The sequence below is a fragment of the Rattus norvegicus genome, chromosome 1, assembly GCF_021556685.1.
Source record: "Rattus norvegicus strain SHRSP/BbbUtx chromosome 1, alternate assembly SHRSP_T2T, whole genome shotgun sequence".
Taxonomy (NCBI): Eukaryota; Metazoa; Chordata; class Mammalia; order Rodentia; family Muridae; genus Rattus; species Rattus norvegicus.
Window position 1 is genome coordinate 202,616,741 of NC_141534.1, and position 20,113 is coordinate 202,636,853.

Sequence of the window (20,113 nt, forward strand, 5' to 3'; positions counted from 1 at the left end):
AGATGGAGGAAAATCACTTGAGCATATTGAAACACGGGCACGGGGGTTCCTAAATGGTAGGGAAACAAGATGATTGTCTATAAAAGATGAATAGCAAGCATTCCCCATTAATACGGCTCTTACTGTTTAATTCTCATTAAAAGTGTTATTTTGGCTTTCAGTTCTATGCAACACACACAAGGTTATTAAATGCACTTTATGGATCATTTGTTTAATGTGACCGAACTAAAAATTAAGAAGCACATTACTCAGTGTTCATAAAAATGAGTGCTTTAAATGGACAAATTCATTCTCATTTTTGTGTCTTATTTTAATGTAGAGCTGTAATGGGGTTATAGACGGATATTCTGCTTGGACATTTATAAGCCGATGATGCCTGTTGAATACCTTTTATAAAGATTAATAATTTTTACTCTGTGCCCATTACCAGAGCATTAATCATCCTGGCTTTGGCCCTCACAGCTGCAGATGAGCAGATGTTGATGATTGGAGTCTGTGATCATCACAGAATCTGGAGAAGGCAGTGCATGGAAGGGGGTATCATCCTCATGACCATTTGTATAGAATAGCAATGCCTTCCCCTGGCCTGGGTTCTGGACTGAGTTGCCTTCCTTGGTATCTGAAGATGGCAGAATAAAATATGGCAACTATGCTTTTTGCTGCAGTGCCTCCAGTGGGTGCTGACAGATATGAAGAAGTCCTGGGCCCGCCCTGTGATAGGGTGTGGTCTGGAATCAGCTTCATTTATTACAGTGAACCTTCATTTATTAAAGTGAAGAATCGGAGAGGCTCCTCCTCATTTGCCTTTTTACATCCTTAGCCTGTGCTTTCCACAGAAGTAGATGATGAGCCTTGGATATCATTTTAAATTCCCTCGTCCTCAGCAAATGTAGTTTGAAGCAATGTAAGTCAGTCATATATTTTATCTAGAATGTCATTGCAGTCTGAATTCTATCTAAAACTCACTAATGCCACGCTTTATATTCTTTTATCCATGCCGAGTCTGAGAAGTTCATTGTGTTGTGACTTATAGCACAATTTAAATGCTAAATTCTTACTCCATCTGAGACCCTGGATCTTTAGTCTTCAATGTATAATGCGATTTATTTTTCTTAACAGTTGTTTGCAGTAACTAGATTAAACGCCACTTTTAAACATCTGAACTTACAATTCATTTATTAAAATTAAATCCGGCTCTATGGTTGTAAACATACCCATTTAGAAGGCAGTTTGACAAGATGACCATTTAGCAGAATAGTAATAGAATAGTCTGCCTAGGGCCTGTTACCTACAGAGCCAAGGATTTCTGACCAGAATTACAGAGCTAGGCATGAAATTCCCTCTTGCTGAACAGTCCTCAAGTGTAATGAGCATGCAGTTAATGACTGCATAACAGTGCTGCCACCACTGTACCAGTGCAGACACCTTATGTAGAAGGTTGGTATTGTAGTATTAATAGCCAGTCAGAGTTCTCCTAGTAATGGGGGAGATGCTCTCCAGGCCCCACCCCTTACTGAGGGTCTGTGGAAAATTGTTAGCTGCTGGAGAGAGAGACATTGTTTGAGGGGGTGGTCACTAGCAGGTTTTCTTTGGTCCACGGATGCCCCATACCTATGTACATATGGAAAATGCTAATTGTGCCTAGTGTCTTAGTCATTTGTTCTATTGCAATGAAGAACCACCATGACCAAGGCAAGCCTTATAAAGTAAAGCATTTAATTGGAGGCTGGCTTACAGTTTCAGAGAGTTGGTTAATCCCTGATTATTGTGGCAGGAAGCGTGATATGATGGCAAGTCTGGAGGGGCTGAGAGTGTCCATCCTGATCTATAGGCAGGCAGGCAGGCAGGCAGGGAGGGAGGGAGGCAGGCAGGGAGAGAGCGAGGTAGAGGGAGATGGAGGGGAAGAGGGAGGGGGAGAGAGGAATGGATGATAGATAGATAGATAGATACATAGATAGATAGTAGATAGATAGATAGATAGATAGATAGATAGATAGATAGAGCATGCACTGTCTTGCTGTCTAGGAACGGGCTTTTAAAACCTCACTGCCCATGCCCCAGGGCCACACCCACTCCAACGAGGCTGAACTTCCTAATTCTTCCCAAATGTTCCATGACCCAACGATCGTACATCCAAACATAGGAGCCTATGGGGGCCATTCTCACCATAAAAGGACAGAAGCTATTTAGCTAGGAAGGAGAGATATTGTGGGTGATGGGGGAGAGGGAGGAATGGGGTGGGATACATATGAGCATATGGGAATACACAGATAAGAGTCTCAAATAATACTCAAATTAAATCTGATAAGAAATTCTACCCTTTGGATGCACCAAGTCAGCTTCATGTCTAGTGACCACCATACTGGACTGTGCAGCTCTGAGGCACTGGACTTAGTGCACATTTCTTGAGACGTTGTATGGACTGCCTGTGTCCTTTGTAAGAGCTGGTGTTAACTCCTGCTCACTGTCTGCTGAGCTAAGGTGTGGTATCCTTAGTTCTCAGGATAAACTGGGAGGGAACCAAGTGTAGTGCCATTGTGGAGACAAGAAAATGGGATGCCTGGAGCATTTAGGTGATGTACCCCAGATCTTCAGAGGGGCCTGCTGGACTTGATAATTGCTTTTATTACCATTTTCATTTAATCTTCAAATTGTATAATATTTTTATTCAGAGACATTTGCATACAATTCAAAGTATATAATTCAGTTTTTTCTTCTACCTAGTTAATTCAGAGTGGAGTTACTTACATTGCTATTCTGTTAGCAGCAATGCCCCAGTCTCCTACCTTCGCAGCTGGTAGCTCTACTCGTTCTGTTTTGAAACAATAGCTCACATATCCCAGGCTAGCCAAGAGTTCAATACGGAACAGGTAACCTTGACCTCCCGACCTTCCACTTTCCCATCACAAATGCAGGGGTGGCAAGCATGAACCACCAAATCTGTTTCTTTATGGTCCTGGAGATTGAACTCAGGGCCTCCTGGATTGCTAGACAGGCATTCTACCAATCTGGCTGCATACTGGCCTGACTTTTTGTTTTCTATGTTCTTTTGTTTCATTTTCCGTGCTGTGATTGAACGAATGGCCTCTTACATGCTGTAGAAGCAGTTCTTGTTTTTATTTTTAATTTTATTACAATTAAGTTTATTGTACAAGGTAATGAGTTTTGTAGTCATATGTTTCCCAAGGATGTCACATATTTTGGCTGATATTTACTTTCCCATTGCTCTCTTGTTCCCTTTCCTGTGCTGCTAATTCTCTCTCCTTCCCAAAATAACTGTCCTATTCTAAGAGATCTATGTGTGTGCATGCATTATGATTTTATTTGTTCTTTAAGTATATGGTGGAACTCATCAAAAGCCTTTATAGAGTTTCACAGTGTGAATCAGAGTCTATCAGTTTGCAGGCAGGCATTCTAGACGTTTTCAGAGGCTGTGTGTCAATGGTTGATTTGAGACATGTAAAATAAATGTTTTTCCTTTAATATACGCTTTCTTTTAATTGTGCCGGGAACGAACCAGGCTATTTATTTTGTTTTATTGGCTTTCTGGACATGATATTCTGTCTTTGTGGAAGGATATTGCATATGCTCAGTTGGAATGCCCATTGTGTCATGTGACTTCGGTCACAGCCACCAGAGCTGGTAATATCTTCTTCTGCGATGTATATGTCCATCCACAATGTAGCATGTACTTTTGTGCCCCTCCTATGATTTAACATTTAAGAATATTTAACTTCTGTAGATTGAAATACAGGCCAGGAAAAGACCCATTAAATCTGAAGGCTTGTTTGTTCGTTTGATGAATAGGGTGTGGTATGTACTTATAACTCCAATATTTCGGTAACCGAGATAGGATTATGAGTTGAAGTCTAGCCTGGGCTACATTGACACACCTTGTCTCAAAATAATAAAAGAGTTTTTACAATACTTATATTCTGTGCTTTGGTGACAGGCAGCAGAATAACTACTGTGTGGGTAGATCCAATCTAAGGCCACTGTAAGGCATTAATTTTCCTGGCGTAGTATTCATTCCAAGAGCCTGCCCTTTCATAATATAAATGGCACAACGATAATACAAATTATAAAAATTATAATTTAAATAGCTAGCCTTCATTAAGGGCTGGGTTCAGTACTAGACAGTGGATCTGTTTGCGCTTTAGTCTTCCTACCATCTGCATGCACTTGCAGAGTAAAGCAAGTTAACACACAAACACACCCTCTTGTTCAGCTGTTTGCTGTTGTCCAGACGGGCTTGGAAACTGCGGTAAAACCAGATCCCCTATAAGATGGAAACATTCTTGTTGAGGGTGTTTGTCCTTCAGCTGTCTGCCAAGCATGGGGCTGGGCTACTGTGGCTGGCAAGGCCTTCCTCACCACTTAGCAGGTGCAAATTGCTATGGTTCACAGGTGAAATGCATGTATATGGTGGTCCATAGTAACTAACTGACCTCTAAGGGAGAGAAAGTTATGCATGCGCATACACGTGCATGCAGATACAAACACAGACACACACACAGACACACAGACACACAGACACACACACACACACACACACACACACACACACACACACACACACACACACACACCGCTCAAGCCTTGGTTTATATGCTAAGATTATTTCTATTGGGTAAGGAACTCTACTCTCAAGAGTCTTCTGTCCAGTGCATAGAAGCATAGTTAATACAGTCAGTATTTCTGGTGGTCCATGAACTTGGACCTGGAGGTGTAGAGCATGATTCCTTTGCCTCTGTCTCTGGTTTCCCAAAAGATGCTGGGGACATTGTGTTTCTTCCATTGAGGGTGCATAGTGGGTTGCCGATGACACAGTGTGGGCAATGCTGTAAGACACACTATATTCTTGGAAGCCTTCCCCCAGATCCCTGGTTTGGGCAGTATGGCCGCTGGCCCTCAAGGATGTCCACAAACCTGATCTGTCTGGTGGATCTGTCCATCTCTGTTCAGATGTGCAGCTGAATGCAGAGGTAATTTTGTGATGGTGGTGGTGCTGGCCTGGGGCCCTTTTTTAGAGCCTCAAACACCATCTCGCTCTGTCTTCACAGTTACATTATTCTCATCCCCATTTCCTCAGCACAGCTTGACACTCGTCTGTCAGAAAGCGTAGCCAATGACTTTTTTCTTCTCAGGGAGGTGAGTGAAGGAAATTGTTCTGCTCTTGGATATTTTTGTTTCATTTTTCTCACCACAATGTAACCCAGGCTAGTGTGGATCTTATTAAGTAGCCCTGGCAGACATGAACTCAAAACTGCCCTCTTAGCCTCCTGAATGTTGGGATTACAGATGTGAGGCTACAAGTCCAGCTTAAAATAGTTTAAACATGCCAAACTGTCAGTGGAGTTGCTTCTCAATAAGGCACAGTGCATAACAGCCAACTGAAGTTGATAAGACCTAGTGGTGGGGGCTCTCATGAGGGAACCCAACATGGTGGGCAGTATCTCTCTGCCTGAGATGAGCATGCAGAATTGCCTTCTTCACCCTGAGGTAATACTGACATAGAACCAGCACACTCAAGTAGCCACGAGAACAGTGTAGTTCACTACTGCCTTCCCAGCACAACAGATAAATGGGGGCTATAAGGACAGGACTTAGGTCGGGACATTTGGTTCCAAAGCCTAAAGCCCAGCTCTCACTGAACCATTCAGAGACAGATCCATTCTCCAGCCAGTGCTGGCCATTTCACAAGACTTTCTACCCATTATGTCTTAGCACAGTAGTTAAAATTGTCCTTTAATGCAGTTCCTCATGTTGTGGTAACCCTCGACCATAAAATCATTTTCATTGCTACTTCGTAACTGCAATTTTGTTATTGTTATGAATCATAATGTAAATATCCGAGTTTTCTGATGGTCAAGGGTCATTTGACCCCTAACAGTTTCGAAATCTACAGGTTGCAAACATCTTCGTTAGCAGCTCTGCCCTTTTCTTCTGAGATACCTTGGAAATCCCTGTGACCTCCAGAATGGTGGCAGTCACATGCATAGTAACTGGATGGACAACCCCAGCTCAGGGCTTGTTCTATGTTGAGCTGGGAACATGGAGGTCAAGTCATGTGTTCCCAACAGAAGTTAAGGATGGCTCAGCTGGAGTTATTGAATTGGTGCTCTCTAGGATGGGCCATCTGCCTGACAGGGCTTGGGCCTTGTTCTCCAAGGGAGCATTCTGAGGTACTGGTCTGGAGGGTTGTTCTGCATTAGGTATTACATATGGCTCAAGGCAGCAGATGTAGCTTTAATGAGGGTGGCTATAGTGTGTGAACATTGAAGGTCTATGGGACAGACATCTGGGGTGGGTTGTTGTTGATAGTGTCTTCCAGGGGTCATTTTCTTGCACTGTTTCCCGTGGATAATCTATCTTTGGGAAGTTCTTGCATCTGTGCTATCTCTTGAGTGGCAGCATACCTTGAGATGTTGGAGTATGTCTCTTAAGCTCAAAGGGCATGGTCCTATAGTGAAACACTTCAGTTCTTCCATGGGGTCATTGGCAGGGATAGGTGAGACAGTGGGAAATTAGGATGAGGTCTTCCCAACACTGGACACTGGAGACCCAGACACAAAGGGGACAACTTCCCTGCTCAGACAGCACCCTTACTCTGACCTGTCCCCTCTGCCCCTGGCTTTCTGCAGGATTCTAGACAGCTCCTGGTGTCAGTGTCCAGCAGGGCTGGCCTGTCTTATGTGTTACATCTGCACAGAGGTTGATTATTAAAATTTGGTGTCAACAGGGAAGCCAAGTATTCACTTTGGATTACCTAGGTTTTTGTTTGTTTGTTTATCTCCACAACCAAATATCTGTCAAGAGTCATCCTAAGGGATCCTTTGTCCCATGGGTGGGAGCCATGGTGGCAGGAACAGCTTTGGCTGTCACATTACAAGCAAAAGGCAGGAAATCCCTGCTCAGCTGCTTTTCAAATGTTTTCCTTTTTATTCATGCCTGGACGACCCCCACCCCCATCCTATAGCACCTCCCATAATCAGCTTCAGTCTGCCATCCTTAGTTAAAGCTCTCTGCGGAAACCCGCAAAGACAATCCAGAGGTGTGTTGTTGAGGTGATTCTAAATCCTGTCAAGTTGACAGTGACAATTAATCATTGTGTATACATGCATGGGGGACTTCCCAGGCTCTCATTAAACTGTTGTCCTTGGGAAAGTTCAGTGTGTGCCTTTGAGTTCAGAGTGTGTTGAGGAGCTCTTTCATTGTTGTGTGTGATTTCTTTTTTCTTCCATAAAAAAATAAAAAAAGAACACCCGGGGGAACATTAATGCAAAACATGCTTTTATGTATCATTAATGTCGTAAATCCTAAAATGTACAATCCTGAAAACCAGCTACATCTATTTCCTGTTGCAAAGCTCCACTCTGTTCACCTGCTTTGGATCTTAAAGGAGGCAAAGATGGCGGCACTGGTGTCAGAACAGGGGCTGTAAACAGGCAGGCCATTTTGGAAAGTGGATGCTGCCAGGATCCAGCAGGATTTCCAAACTGGAAGAGGCAGTTAGGAATGTCATTTCCTCTTTAATCTGAGCCCATGTTGTTCTGCTGTTCATGTTTAATTCTTGCTGTCTTCCTAACTAGACCACAATGACCTGGTCCTACACTCCTCAGGGTTATGTTCGCATTCCTGGTTCTCTGCCCCTGGTTTCTGTTTTCTCATCCCACCTTCTCAGCCTACTCTACAGAGCTTGTGGAAGAAGGAAGGGCTGTGCCCATCCCAGGACTGAGGTCCTACACTTAAGAGGGTGTACCTTGCCTGCTTGCTTAGGAAAAGACTGGAAATCTGCAGTTAGGCTAGTTTTTGTTGGAGGTTCTATACTCTTTTTAATATTGCAAACCAATGGATTGAAGGTAAGAGACACTAGTAGGTAACCTATCACATGTGCAACTGTGGGTGGTGTGCATATGTGTTTTTGTATGTGGTAAGCATGTTTGTGACTTGTGCTTACACAGAGACCCACAAATGTATGTAGGTACCCATCTGTGAATGATTGATAGCAATGGAAATGACTTCTTAGTCATCAATCCATTTGGCCATGTGTGTGTTCCTTTCCATTCACAGCTCGTGAATCAGACACTTGAGGGGGCTCACAGCTTTCTGGCAGACCTGAGGGATTCCATAGTGTTTCCCACTGATTGACATTCCTATGTTCTATCCAGACTGCAGAGAGATCCTGCTCCCCATGATGACGGATCAGCTCAAGTACCACCTAGAGAGGCAGGAGGATCTGGAGGCATGCTGCCAGCTGCTTAGCAACATCCTGGAGGTGCTATACCGGAAAGATGTGGTGAGTCACGGAGATCAGACTGTGGCCAGCCTCACCAGCTGTCGGCCAAACCTTGAACACATGCTATGAACAGAACTGCCTTGTTGAAAAAGCAACGGCCTTCACTTTCAGCCTTTCTCTGTAGACTTTTACCTTTGAATTCTTTTTATTTATGTGGATGTCATTTTTACAGTGTAGCATTCACTTTTCTGAATTGAAATCAAGTCTTTGTTTTCCTGGTAAGATGTTTCCCTTGGCCAAAGTTCTCATCCTGCAGGTCAGCCGAAGGCTTGACAGGGCGGTCCCCCTTCTTTTTTATAGTGCTTGTATTTATTAAGTGATACACGAATGAAGCCAACTGCGCTTCCTGCAGCTCTCTGCTCTGCTCCCCACAGGTAGAAGTGTCTAGTGCTATTTGAGCTTTGCAACTCCCTCTTGTATTTAAATCTTGTTTTTATTCCAGTGGCCTTTTATTTCTCGACCCTGAATCTGGTTCAGGCAGGTATACGACTGTTTCACCAGCTCTCTCCCATCACCAGCATACTGTGTCTGTTTGTGCATGTAAAGTATACACTTAGGTAATGTCATTGATTATTCTGGTGTGTCTGGGATCAGGACAGAAACAGCTCTGTATGTTACCACTAAGTGGAGAGTGAACCCATGAGCGAGATTGGGGGTGGGCTCCAGTGTGCCTATGGTTCCCCAGTGTTTAAATTTCTCCAGTGTGCCTAGGGTTCATCTGCCTGTCAGTGCTCCCAGTTCTAGTCAGGATTTTAAGTAGACAGGTCTTGTTCTGAACTCTTTCCTGCATGACCTGGACATCTTCCTGGTACACACACACTCACACACACACACACACTCACTCACTCCTATTTGTTCCTTTCAGGAGTAAGTCTAATTAATTTACTCTAAATTAATTACATTTTTTTCTTACTTTCATTAAAGACCTGATAAGAGTCAACTAAAGGAGGTGAAGTTAATTTTGGCTCATAGTTCGGAGGTCTAGAACATTGAAGTGGGGTCGGGGGGAGCAGGAAGACTGAGCCCGGGTCTATTTGTAGCTACAGGAGGCTACTTCCTTCCATTTGGGCAAATCTAGAAGCAGAAAAGGGAGGTGGGTTGATGTGACTTTCTTCTTTCCCCCTTTTTATTCAGTCCAGGACTCCATCTCAGGAGCTACTGCCACCAATACTCAGAGTGTGTCTTACCCTCTCAGCTAATCCTCTGTGAAAGCTAATCAAAGCTTTACCTCACTAAAGCCCTGGGTAGACCTTAATCCAGAGTTAACAATGATGATTGACCATCCCATTCTGCATGGTTGGTGCTCAAAGCATCAGACGTAACCTTTGCTGGGTGATGAGGCAACTTCATCGGTGGCGTGGCCCTTGCCCAAGGCGTGGATGTCTTCCTCAGGCCCAGCCCAGGGTTCCCATACCAGGTTCTTTGCATTTCTCAGAGAAAAGTCAGGCCAAAGAGGTTGTAGGGCAGCCTCAAGGAAGAGCTTTTGACTGTGCAGAGATTGCTCAGGTGCCTGCCTACACAAGCCATATGCATGGAAGAGAATCCACAGTCTCATTTCACATTAAACAAGGGAATAAATTCTCCCCATGGCACTGTGAATTTTAGATAATTTGCTGCACTGGTACTAAAACATTCTGTTCTGTGCGGCAGTTAAGTTATCGGGATGTGACACGCAGAGCAGTCGGTGTTGTTATCTGCCTGCCTTCCATTTACAGATGGCCAAGCGTCTCTGGAAGACTAATTGGCGGTCTCACCAGGGATCATAAACATTATATTGTTTAAATGGATTTGCTTTTAGTTTTAAGGTTTGCTTAAATTAATTTGCTACGATTATGTAACAAATTATCATTAATGGGCTATAATTAATAAAAGGCCTCGAGTTTTCTTCGGGAAGGCATTTGCCTTTGACAAAGACCATTTTTCATCTTGTTAAGGCCTATAATTGATTGACTCTTTACAGAGCAGCTGGGTTCAGTGACAAGTGCTTGGGGCTGGGGGGACTGTGATGGCCTGTGCTCTTGGCTTTCATCGGTGTCTCTTCCCTCCAGGGCCCGACTCAGAGACATGTCCAGATCATCATGGAGGAGCTTCTCAGGACTGTGAACAGGACGGTCATTTCCATGGGGCGGGATTCCGAACTCATTGTAAGTGCCCAGAGACACATGCTTTGTGTTCCAAGAAGGCCATGTTCCCCACACACCAGCCACATTGCTCCCCTCCTGTCCACTGGGATGTGAACTTTCTTTCTTCAAGGTAGCATGTGACTGAGAAATAGTCTATTTGGATTTTCCATAGTTCTAGAAGCATCTGTCAGGAAAGAGGAAACTATCCACTGTGTCAGAGACAGAAACACCTGGTCCTGTGATTCTTATCATTCTTACTTTTTATCAAAGATGTGTATTTTCTTCTAAGACTTCTCTCTTCTGGTGGTTTCTTTCTTTGTATTTATGTTGAAAGTACTTTGGATAACATTTTATGAAGCACCTTAAAAAGTAATTGAGGTAATCTGCTTTAGCAATTTTATTGTCTACTAAAACGCAATCTAGTTGTTTCTCTCACAATGGGTCATTACTTGTGGAACGTGATTTATTTCATGAACAATCTATCAGATTTCAATGATCAGTGTCATTTTTACTCCCTGACATGGTGGCTGGCGTGCAGAATTTGTCATCTTCATCCCCCCCCAAATGGTTACATTTGGCTCGAGACCCTCATTACCACTTTATTGTATCAAGTGCACATCAATTTAACTATCCTTGCTGGATGGCCTCGCAGGCAATGGAAAAACAAACAAACAAAAAAGTTCCTTAATTGAAAAAAACAAAAGCTTCTGTAGCCTTCTATCCTGCCAGCAGGAAGAGCACATTGGTCTTCCTGATCCTTTCCATGTATCCACAGAGAAAACACATGAGAAGAGGCTGGTGTTGGCTGCACAGCCACCCTAACCTGGGCTGTGTCCCTGTCTGTAGGCTTCACAGCAAAGGGGGTCATGCTGCTGAAGTAGGCGGGTATCTCAGAATGTGAACCGTAGCCCAGAAGGCAGACTGGGCATATTTTTATGAAGAGCAACAGTGCATTTTGTTTTTTGTCTCTGATTTGAAGACCATGCCGTCTTCAGATTTCCCTTGACTAGAGATATATCATTTAAGTTTGGGCTCTCATAGCGATGAATTAGAAAATAACAGGCTTCCGTGTGAATTGGCTGTCATTTAAGTTGGCTTTTCCAGCATTGCACTCTTGATGTCTTTTTACCATGCCTTTCTCAGGAACTGGAAACATCGCTGTGTGTTACCAGTCACTGAAGACAGAACCCCATAAACAAGATAGGGGTAGGCTCCAGTGTGCCTGGGAGTTCTCCTGCAATCAGGCTCTGGTGTACTTCATACACGCTTTCATGGGAACTGGGAAAGTACGTCCTGGTAGAATGGATGGAGTGTGGCTTGCAGCCAAAGTAAGCATCATGCTGTTCTGCTACAGTCCTTCTTAGAATAAGTCAGAAGCAAGGCTGATGCTGACATGGCAGCGCTCAGGGGCTTTCAGAACCTGCTGGAGCTTAAGCATCTGGACAGGGTCCCACAGTAACCTTGTCTCTGTTTAAGGTGGAGGGAAGGTGTCCCATTTGGGAGGGAGCCAGTTTTCTGTTTCTGGTTAGCGAGGCAGTACTGTTGTGTCTGGTTAAGGGAACAACAGTTCTGTTTCTGTTTAGAGAAAAACTGGTCCTACCTTTAGTTAAGGATATATAGCCCTTTTCCCCTCTGGCTAGTTGTATAGTTAATTGAGGCTTATTCTTGTAGTGAAGGTGTCTACCAAGAGAGCTGTAATCTCTTTGTGCATCCCCGACTGGCAACTCAACATGGGAGAGGGGCATAGAGAGGAAGCTTATGCAAATTCACACATGTTAATTTGGCTGCGAGTGACTGTATAAAAGTACTCAAAGCATGATAAAGGAAAGAGTATAATGAGCGTGGCACTCAGAGTATGGGGCCCAGGGCTCTTTGGAAGGTTTCCCTGAGTACCAGTGACAACTTCAGCAAGTTGTTGTCGGCCACTTGATTGAACTGGGCACTAACTAATGTCTTGGAAGATTCTTGTTCGTGGCTCCTTCCACCTCACCCCACTGCCCAATCAACCACAGAACATTGGACGCCCAGTACGTTGTGGTTCCTGGTTCTAGTGCCAGCTTGTCTCTTCCTCTGCTGTGAGACCAAGGTAGAATGCTGATTGCTGTGGCCCGTGCCAGCAAGCATCAGTGTATGAAAGAGCCTTTCTGGTTTCTACCCTACATAGAGGTAGCCGCCTTGCAAGATAAGTCCTCTTCTATCCTTACCTTGCTTCCTTTCCATAGACAGATTCCACAGTCTTCTGCAGGCAAAATCTAGATGCTGAGTTTCATGATTGAAACTTCTCCAAGCTTGGAGAAGCCCTTCTGTTCTAAGGACCACATAGCGATCCCTTGAAATGAACTCTTCAATATTCTTAAGGTGGCTATGAAGTAAGGACCTCCTCTAGGCTTTCCCGTCTGTACCACATCCCCATGAAATAGGTGTCAGAGGTGCAAGACACTGTCTGGGAGTAAGCCTGGGAAACTGCACATCTAAGTCCATTTCCCATACTCCCGACTTTAGCAGAAGTCTCCAGAAGTCAAAGGGGGATTGAGGTCTTAAGCCAACTTCTCCCAGTTCTGAGCGTCTCAGATATTTATAAAAAAAAGAATCAAAGACTTCTTTTGAATTCGTTCTAGAAAACCAAGCTCTCATGGAAGAAATCACAAAAGGAAACGTGAATGAGCTGTAATTATTTAATAAGCGATGAAAGTGTCAAGATAGATCAGGAAGGATATTGGCCATTTAAGATGAATTATTGACAAATGTGTCTGTCAGTCATCTGCCATCCCCAGGTCTCCTCTCTGTTGTCTACAGAGCAGTGGGACCACAGAACTTCTGACTGTGTCACCTTGGCGTTACAGTCTGCACCAGCTGGGGGTATATGCATTAAGTTAATGCTACCCTGTTGCTTTGTGAATTTAGATTAGAGGGGGATCTTCACAAAAGCTCCCTGACAAGGGGGACAAAAGCCTCATCAGTGGGTCTTCTAGGGTGGAAACAGAGCAGAAAATGGTTTACAGATCTGTTGTGCGTGAGCTGTGCCATTCCATTGTGCCCCAGAGGTTTCCATCTTCTTGGGCTACTCACTTTGCATAACTGTAGTGGAAATTGTATAACTATGAATCAGCTGGAAAGTTATAACTGATTGCTCAAAACGGATTTTTTTTTAAAAATAGAAGTTATTAAAAAACATTCTGAGTAGATGTGTTTCATTAGAAAACTTATTCTGTGACATTGTCAAAGTTAGTACTGGGAATGGGTTTGCTTTTTCCACTGGGTGCGGGCTTATTAGGTATTCAGTTTCTGTCTGCTTTATACTGAGTTAGGAGTGGGCAAGCTCACACAGAAGTGGACAGGCTGTCACAGACAGTGTACAGCAACTTTTATCCACAAGTGCGGTGTTTTTATATAAACTCTGCTTTGCACTCTGTCCTGTGGCATTTGTTTACCATATATTCCACTTGAAGTGACCACGGGGATGCTTTTCATACACGAGAAAATATTTCTTGATCCTAAATGTCTTCATGAAGATAAATCTGTAAGTTAACGAATAAAATATAAGCAAAGCACCTCCACTTGGCGGCTGTAGGATGGAGAACATATAAATGCTGAAAACAGGCTATGCTCTAACCTTACCATTGAATTAAAATGACTCTTTAATCTCTGCTCCACTTAGAAGTTCTTTAAGACGAATCCTTAAGTATCAAGAAAGCAGGTATGCAGGATGGATCTGTCCTTGCACATCTGTGGCCACATCCGCAGGAAACAGGTGGCGGGGTACAAGTCACCCTGAGAGTCATACTCAGTTTTGCATTGGGTCTGACTTAGATTCACTGTATTTGTCTCTTTGTCTTAGAAGTCAGTCAGGACTCCCAGAATATAGCATTCCTACCTCGTATGTGGGATATTATGCTGGGGTAGTGATTTTCTACAGAGGTGGCCAGATCAGCCGTTTGGTACGACCTGGAGCCACACACATGCGTCATCCTTGGGCTACGCCAGAGAATAATGATTAACAAGCAGAGAGCTTCCTTCTCCTGCTGCATTGGCTCCTTGCTTCTTTCAAACGATTGGACTTACATTCTGATAATGAGTCCTTTAAAAAATGTAATTGAGTAAGGACAATGGCTAAAGAGTTTTCTTTGGCCTGGGTACACACGAGAAGACTGAAAATTACCGACTCACTTAGGCAGAGATGTGAACCTCCCCTAAGGAAAGAGTCCCCTGGGGAGTTCACAGGGCTGGGGAAAGTCATTCTGGATTGTCCCTGTGACATTGGGTGCCTCTGTCTCACTGGACTCAGCCACGGACAAAGTTTGGTACCTGTAGGGCATGGATAAGTGCAGACTGTTTGGAGAGAGTAGCCGTCTTGGCAAGGGGTTCACTAGCATCTGAGGTCATCTATAAGAGCCTGTGATCCTTCTGCAGGAGAAGACACTAATTACGTATGTTACCGCTGGGAATAGTGCCTTTTTACTAAGTCTCAACATAACTTTATCACCAACATACTACATTCCTCTGCATGAGCTTTGGTATTGAAATTGGTGTTTTCTTGAAGTTGACGTATCAATGTCCTCTTAAAATTCCTTTATTGTAAAAAAAATAAGATCAAATCTTCATTCCTAGAAACAAGGCATTATAGATATTTAAATGGAAGGAGCTTGACTTTTGCATATAAGCATCATCACTCTGGCTGGACAACTATATTGGTGGCCTTGAGAAATTCATCCTACTGTGTGCATAGAGTGAGCAGTGACTTTACAAGTTTATTTGTATTTGGTGCTGGCAGGGTGATCTTCCTTACATTTTTATATTACTGGGTCCTGGAGTTTTGTGTTTTCTATGTGCCCCCCCACCCCCAAGTTTACTCACTAACAGTGGGCTTACAGCAGAGAAAATAAAAATCATGTCATCATCTGGGTAAGGATCTTGCATGTTCATACCAAGCTGTGGAAGTTCCTTATATTAAAATTACTAAGGTGTTGAAAAGCTAATGAGTAGCTTTCCCATGGCTTGTGACCTTCCACAACACATGCTACCATTATAGCTTGATTAGCTTACATTAATTCACAAAACTGGATGACATTTTTGGTATTTGTATTATATAGCTATTTGTCTTCCAATAAGTGAACTGGATTGACACTTGTCTGAGGCCAAAGCAATGAAAGCCCCCCCCCCTTGTTTTTTAAAGATAAGAGATGTGGGTGAGGGAAGCTGGTGTGCTCAGAGCTAACCTCACACCCATGAAGCTGCCTCCACTGCTGGTAACTGTGTCAGATAAAGACAGCTCTATAAAATCAGCCCACCAGTGTGTGGGGACTTATACACTGGCAAGTGGCTAACAGAAGATGTAGTGAAGATCATGGCAATTTTCCATCTTGTTCTCTTATATGAAAGGCCACAAGCTAAACTTTCCCCTGGGTCGGGGTGGGCATATAGGGAGCACTGAGGACACATGATACTCTCCTCTTTGAACCCTACCAGAGTGCCTTCTAGATCGAGTATCTATCCATTATTATTTTCTTAGATTCCCTTCCCCTCCCCAAACACAGAGGCAGTGAAAGAAACTTGGTAGCCACACAAAACATTACCTTTGATTTTTTTTATTTAAAAATTAATAAAGATTTAATGACAAGTATAATAATTTACTCTCTATACGTAATGCCATGTGTACATCTACATAGGAGGGGACACTGAACTGATTACTTAGTTTTGTATGAAATTTTTGAGTTCGATCTTCCCGGGAGAAGGGTCATCCTCTGTCATTGGCAAATTTGTGATTCAGCTATGAAATGAACTTGACAGTATATTTTGTTTCCAGTTTGGGGAGATGCTTTTCCTTTTGAGGAGGAATGAGTTTATCTTCAGAGTTTCATTTCTGGTTCTCGGGTGTTTAATCTTTTTGTGTGGGGGCCTAGACTGGTTGGAAACAAGGACGTCGCAGGTAGTCACACAGGCTTGCATCTAGACAGTTGTGCAGCACTGGACAGAAAGCTGCTGAACCCTTCCTTCCACTCGGTGAGAACATGGGATTCTTCAAACAGAGGAAGAGAAAACTCGTCGTGAACACCTTTGCAACATCGGTTAAAAACAGTATAAAAACATGAAACACATGTTTAAAGTTTAGTGTGCATGGAACAATTGCACTTCCGTCAAGGTACAGGATCAGCTTGGTCAGGGCTCTTCTGCGACACGTCTTGTTTACTGCTCTTCTGCAGATTTATATTCTTGGAGAGTACTTCCATATAGGCATGTGTTTGCGTGCGCGCGTGCGTGCGTGCGTGTGTGTGTGTGTATGTGTGTGTGTGCACAGTGTGTTTTGTGTGTGCGTGTATGGGCACAAGTGTTCTGTGTGTGTGTCTGTATTTGTGTGTGTGTGTGTATTTTGTGTGTGCATGCATGCATGCACATGTCCTTGCATTTTAAATAAGCATACCTCTAGTGTGGTTTGAGTAGTCCCCAAAGGGGATTCACACAAAATATTCTTTTAGCCTTTTTTTTTTTCTTTTAAAGCTTGTTGTATAATCCAAATATTTAGAACTAAATGAGGAAAAGCATGTGGTAAGCCCTAGCTCCTACCCATCCAAAGAAGGTCATGACCCTCTCCCAATACGGAGCCGCTGCAAGCTTGCAGTCTGATCTGCCAGGCTGCCATCAGCGTGCAGTTCCAGCTGAAAGTGCTGGACCAACACCAAACACTAGGTCTTTCTGGTACGCCCACAAACAATTCAAAACATTGTTATACAAAAGGAAAAAAACAAAAGGCCAAAAAAGACCCTCTGCTTCCTACACGAGAAGCAGAATACTGAGAGACGTCATTAGTGCACAAGAGGATTTTGGTTTCTATAAAAAAGATACTTGTAAAGGTGCAAAGAAATGAGCAAAACAAAACAAGGGGATGGAGGTTTACGTGGTCATGTGTAATCAAGAGAATACTCTCAATTATACAGTGGGTTTTTTAAAATCCTAAAACCATCTGATTCACAGCTTTCCCCTAAGTATGCCATTTAATACAGTTTACTGATCGGTTAAATGTAGGTGATGGTAAATTTGGCCATTGGTAGCAGCTAAGGGAAACAGGCTGTTTCTCTCTGTGATGGTCAGATCTCGCCCAGTAGAGACAAAGCGTAAAGAACTGTATAAAATACCTGGCTGCGCTCAGAGATAAATAATAAATAAATAAATAAATAAATAAATAAATAAATAAAATGAATGAATAAACAAACAAACGAACCAATGCTTTCTGCTGCAGCCCAGGCACCCGTGATTTATAGGTAACTATGTCACCCACTGTGTATCTCTGTCTGCTTTCCAATTCTTGCCAGATTCATCATTTGGCCTTTGGGTACCCAAAGAATAAAAACAACATCTAAGAAAGCTTAGTGTCCAGTAGCTCTGACCCTGTCAGCTTGCAATGACTGAAGGCATATTATGACTCGGGTGGGGGTGGGAGTGGTTCCTGGCTGCTGGCCATTTGGGAAATGAACAGTAAACATGTTGTCCACCTGGAGATGAAGAGGGTTCTAAATCTGTGGTGTCAATGTGACACTGAGATGTGGTCACTTGGCTTAGCGCTACAGCACACGAAGGCAGATATACATAGAGTCACATTTTTCGAGATTATTCATGGTCTCCGACCACTTGAAAAAAAAAATTGTGCTTTCTCCGGAATTGAATGTGCTGAAAACTGCACTCGCCCCTGCTTATTTCATAATGAAAGGTAAAAATGAAGTCCTTTGCCAACTCGAGGCTTGCTTTCTCTTCTCACTTAAAGATAAATAATAATAGAGAGCCAAAATAGTGAGAGGTCCCACCGGCTACCAGGACAGCCTGCCGTGTGGGACACTGGTATCTCAACACTCCTTCTTAGGCAAGGGGCACTGTCGGGGGGAGAGTTATTCCTTATCTTTAACTGCGTAAGTTTTATTTCAGACTTTATACCCCATACCAGTGGACTGCAAAGGACAGCTGGCAAGGGGTGACAGTCACTCCCTTGCTGCTAATTATCTGTTGGTGCGAAGGCCTTTTTGGTACGCAGGGCGAGAAGCAGGGAGCACGCGTTGGCACCGCAGTTCCCTTGATCCTATCCGTTTCGGGAAAGGACTCACTTAAATTCCAGTGGGGTTAAAAGACAGTCTGGGTCTTCCCAAGCCCACGAGATTAAAGGAACCAGAGTTTCCACCTTCCGTGCTTTTTGGACTCAGTTTTGGATTTTTGCTTGGGCGTGGAGGAGTGAGCCTCCTGAGTGTAAGGCAAAGGGGCGACCTGAGTTTCCTCGACAGGGTGCAGTTTTCTCAGCACGGGCTGCAGTTTGTCTTCTTGCTGCTTAAAATCCAGCTCCACACTAGAAAGATAGAGCACAGAGTTAGTGCGTGGCCCTGAGAGGTCCCGTGACTTCCTATACGGGGCCGTGATCGTTCAGAGTTGGCTTACAGTGTATCTGCATTGTTCAGTAATAAGCAGTTAGCCATATCGTATTTTTACCCTCAAGTACTGTGACCTATTCCAGATTGACTCATTTTCTTTGGAAAAAATAAGTTACTTTCTCGGGCAAGCCTCAGTGAAGAAAGGGCTTGCCAAGCAGGCACAAAGATGTGAGTCCCACCCTCGGCTCCCACTCAGGACCACGTGTGGTGGTGCATGCCTTTAATGTCAGTGCTGGGTGCTGGGCAGAGTTCAGGCAGTTCATCAGCAAGCTAGCATGGCGATCACCGAGCTCCAGGTCCAGAGAGAAACCCTGCCTCAAAAACTCAGATGCCGATTAAATGGGGCTACTCTCAAAGCTGAGTCTCCCTGTCCCGGCAGTTGTTGTTTGTCAATAGTTTATCAGTTAGGGGATGGACTTTGTGCCCATGTCTCTCGTTCACACTGGGCTTTTGTGTGGCTTAAGTTTACACAAGGATCGTACATGTCTCCATGGCTGGGAGCGCCTATGTGCAGCTGCCTTGTTGAACACAGAGATGTTTCTTTGTATTTACTGCCTCTGCCTCTGATATTCTTTATGATGCTACTTCGACAGTGACCACTGAACCTTGGGAGGGCACATCCAACAATAAATGGGCACCACTAATGGGTCTTGAAGGGTGGGGAAAAATGTTGAGTTTGGAAAGTAGAAGTTGGAGGAGTTAAGCTAGCAGTTGAATATGATAAAATACATTATTCAGAATCCTCAAATTAATAAAAATGAAATTTAAAATAAAATTGAGGGCTGTAGAGGTTGATGTGGGACTCAACTTCTGGCCTCCACATGCCTCCATGCATGTACATGACCACAAGACCAGGTCCATGCACCTTACATGGAGAATTTAAATCAAAGTCTGTTTTGTGTCTGTTGCCACAGAAAATTCGAAAGTCAGATTGGACACCCTGTTTATCCTGAATTGTCCACGTGGACAGCATGCAAATTAACTAGCCAGTAAACACAGGAAGAGGGAGAAGTCATAACATGCACATCCATGACACACACACTTGCAGGGCATCAAACTGTGTGTTCCCGTGTGACAGCCTCCAGTCAGAGAAGCCTGTAGGCTGACACCACCATGAATGCATGCCTTTGGCTTGCCTTCTTGCAAAGTTGTACCTGTCTGAAACATTCTTATGGACTGCTGCTAGTAGAGGACCCTGGGGAGGACTCTTGTGTTTATCGCTTCAGCACGACCAAAAGGATTTTGTTGTTATCAAACACAGCTTCCCAGGAAGCAGCATAGAT

General features: G+C 43.7%; 2 protein-coding genes across 3 annotated transcripts in view; one reads left to right on the top strand and one right to left on the bottom strand.

Annotated features, from left to right (window-relative positions):
• The window catches only part of Dock1 (dedicator of cyto-kinesis 1), a 509,283-nt gene that overhangs the window by 207,195 nt on the left and 281,975 nt on the right, over positions 1-20,113 (top strand). For both annotated transcript variants that reach the window (NM_001143858.1, XM_087561118.1), the window contains 2 exon segments: positions 8,172-8,299; positions 10,348-10,443. In NM_001143858.1, the coding sequence (NP_001137330.1) occupies positions 8,172-8,299; positions 10,348-10,443 (224 nt within the window).
• Insyn2a (inhibitory synaptic factor 2A) overlaps positions 15,995-20,113 on the bottom strand; it is a 55,141-nt gene continuing 51,022 nt past the window's right edge. The window contains 1 exon segment of the mRNA NM_001143803.1: positions 15,995-18,748. Coding sequence (NP_001137275.1) covers positions 18,565-18,748 — 184 coding nt within the window. The 3' untranslated portion in view covers positions 15,995-18,564.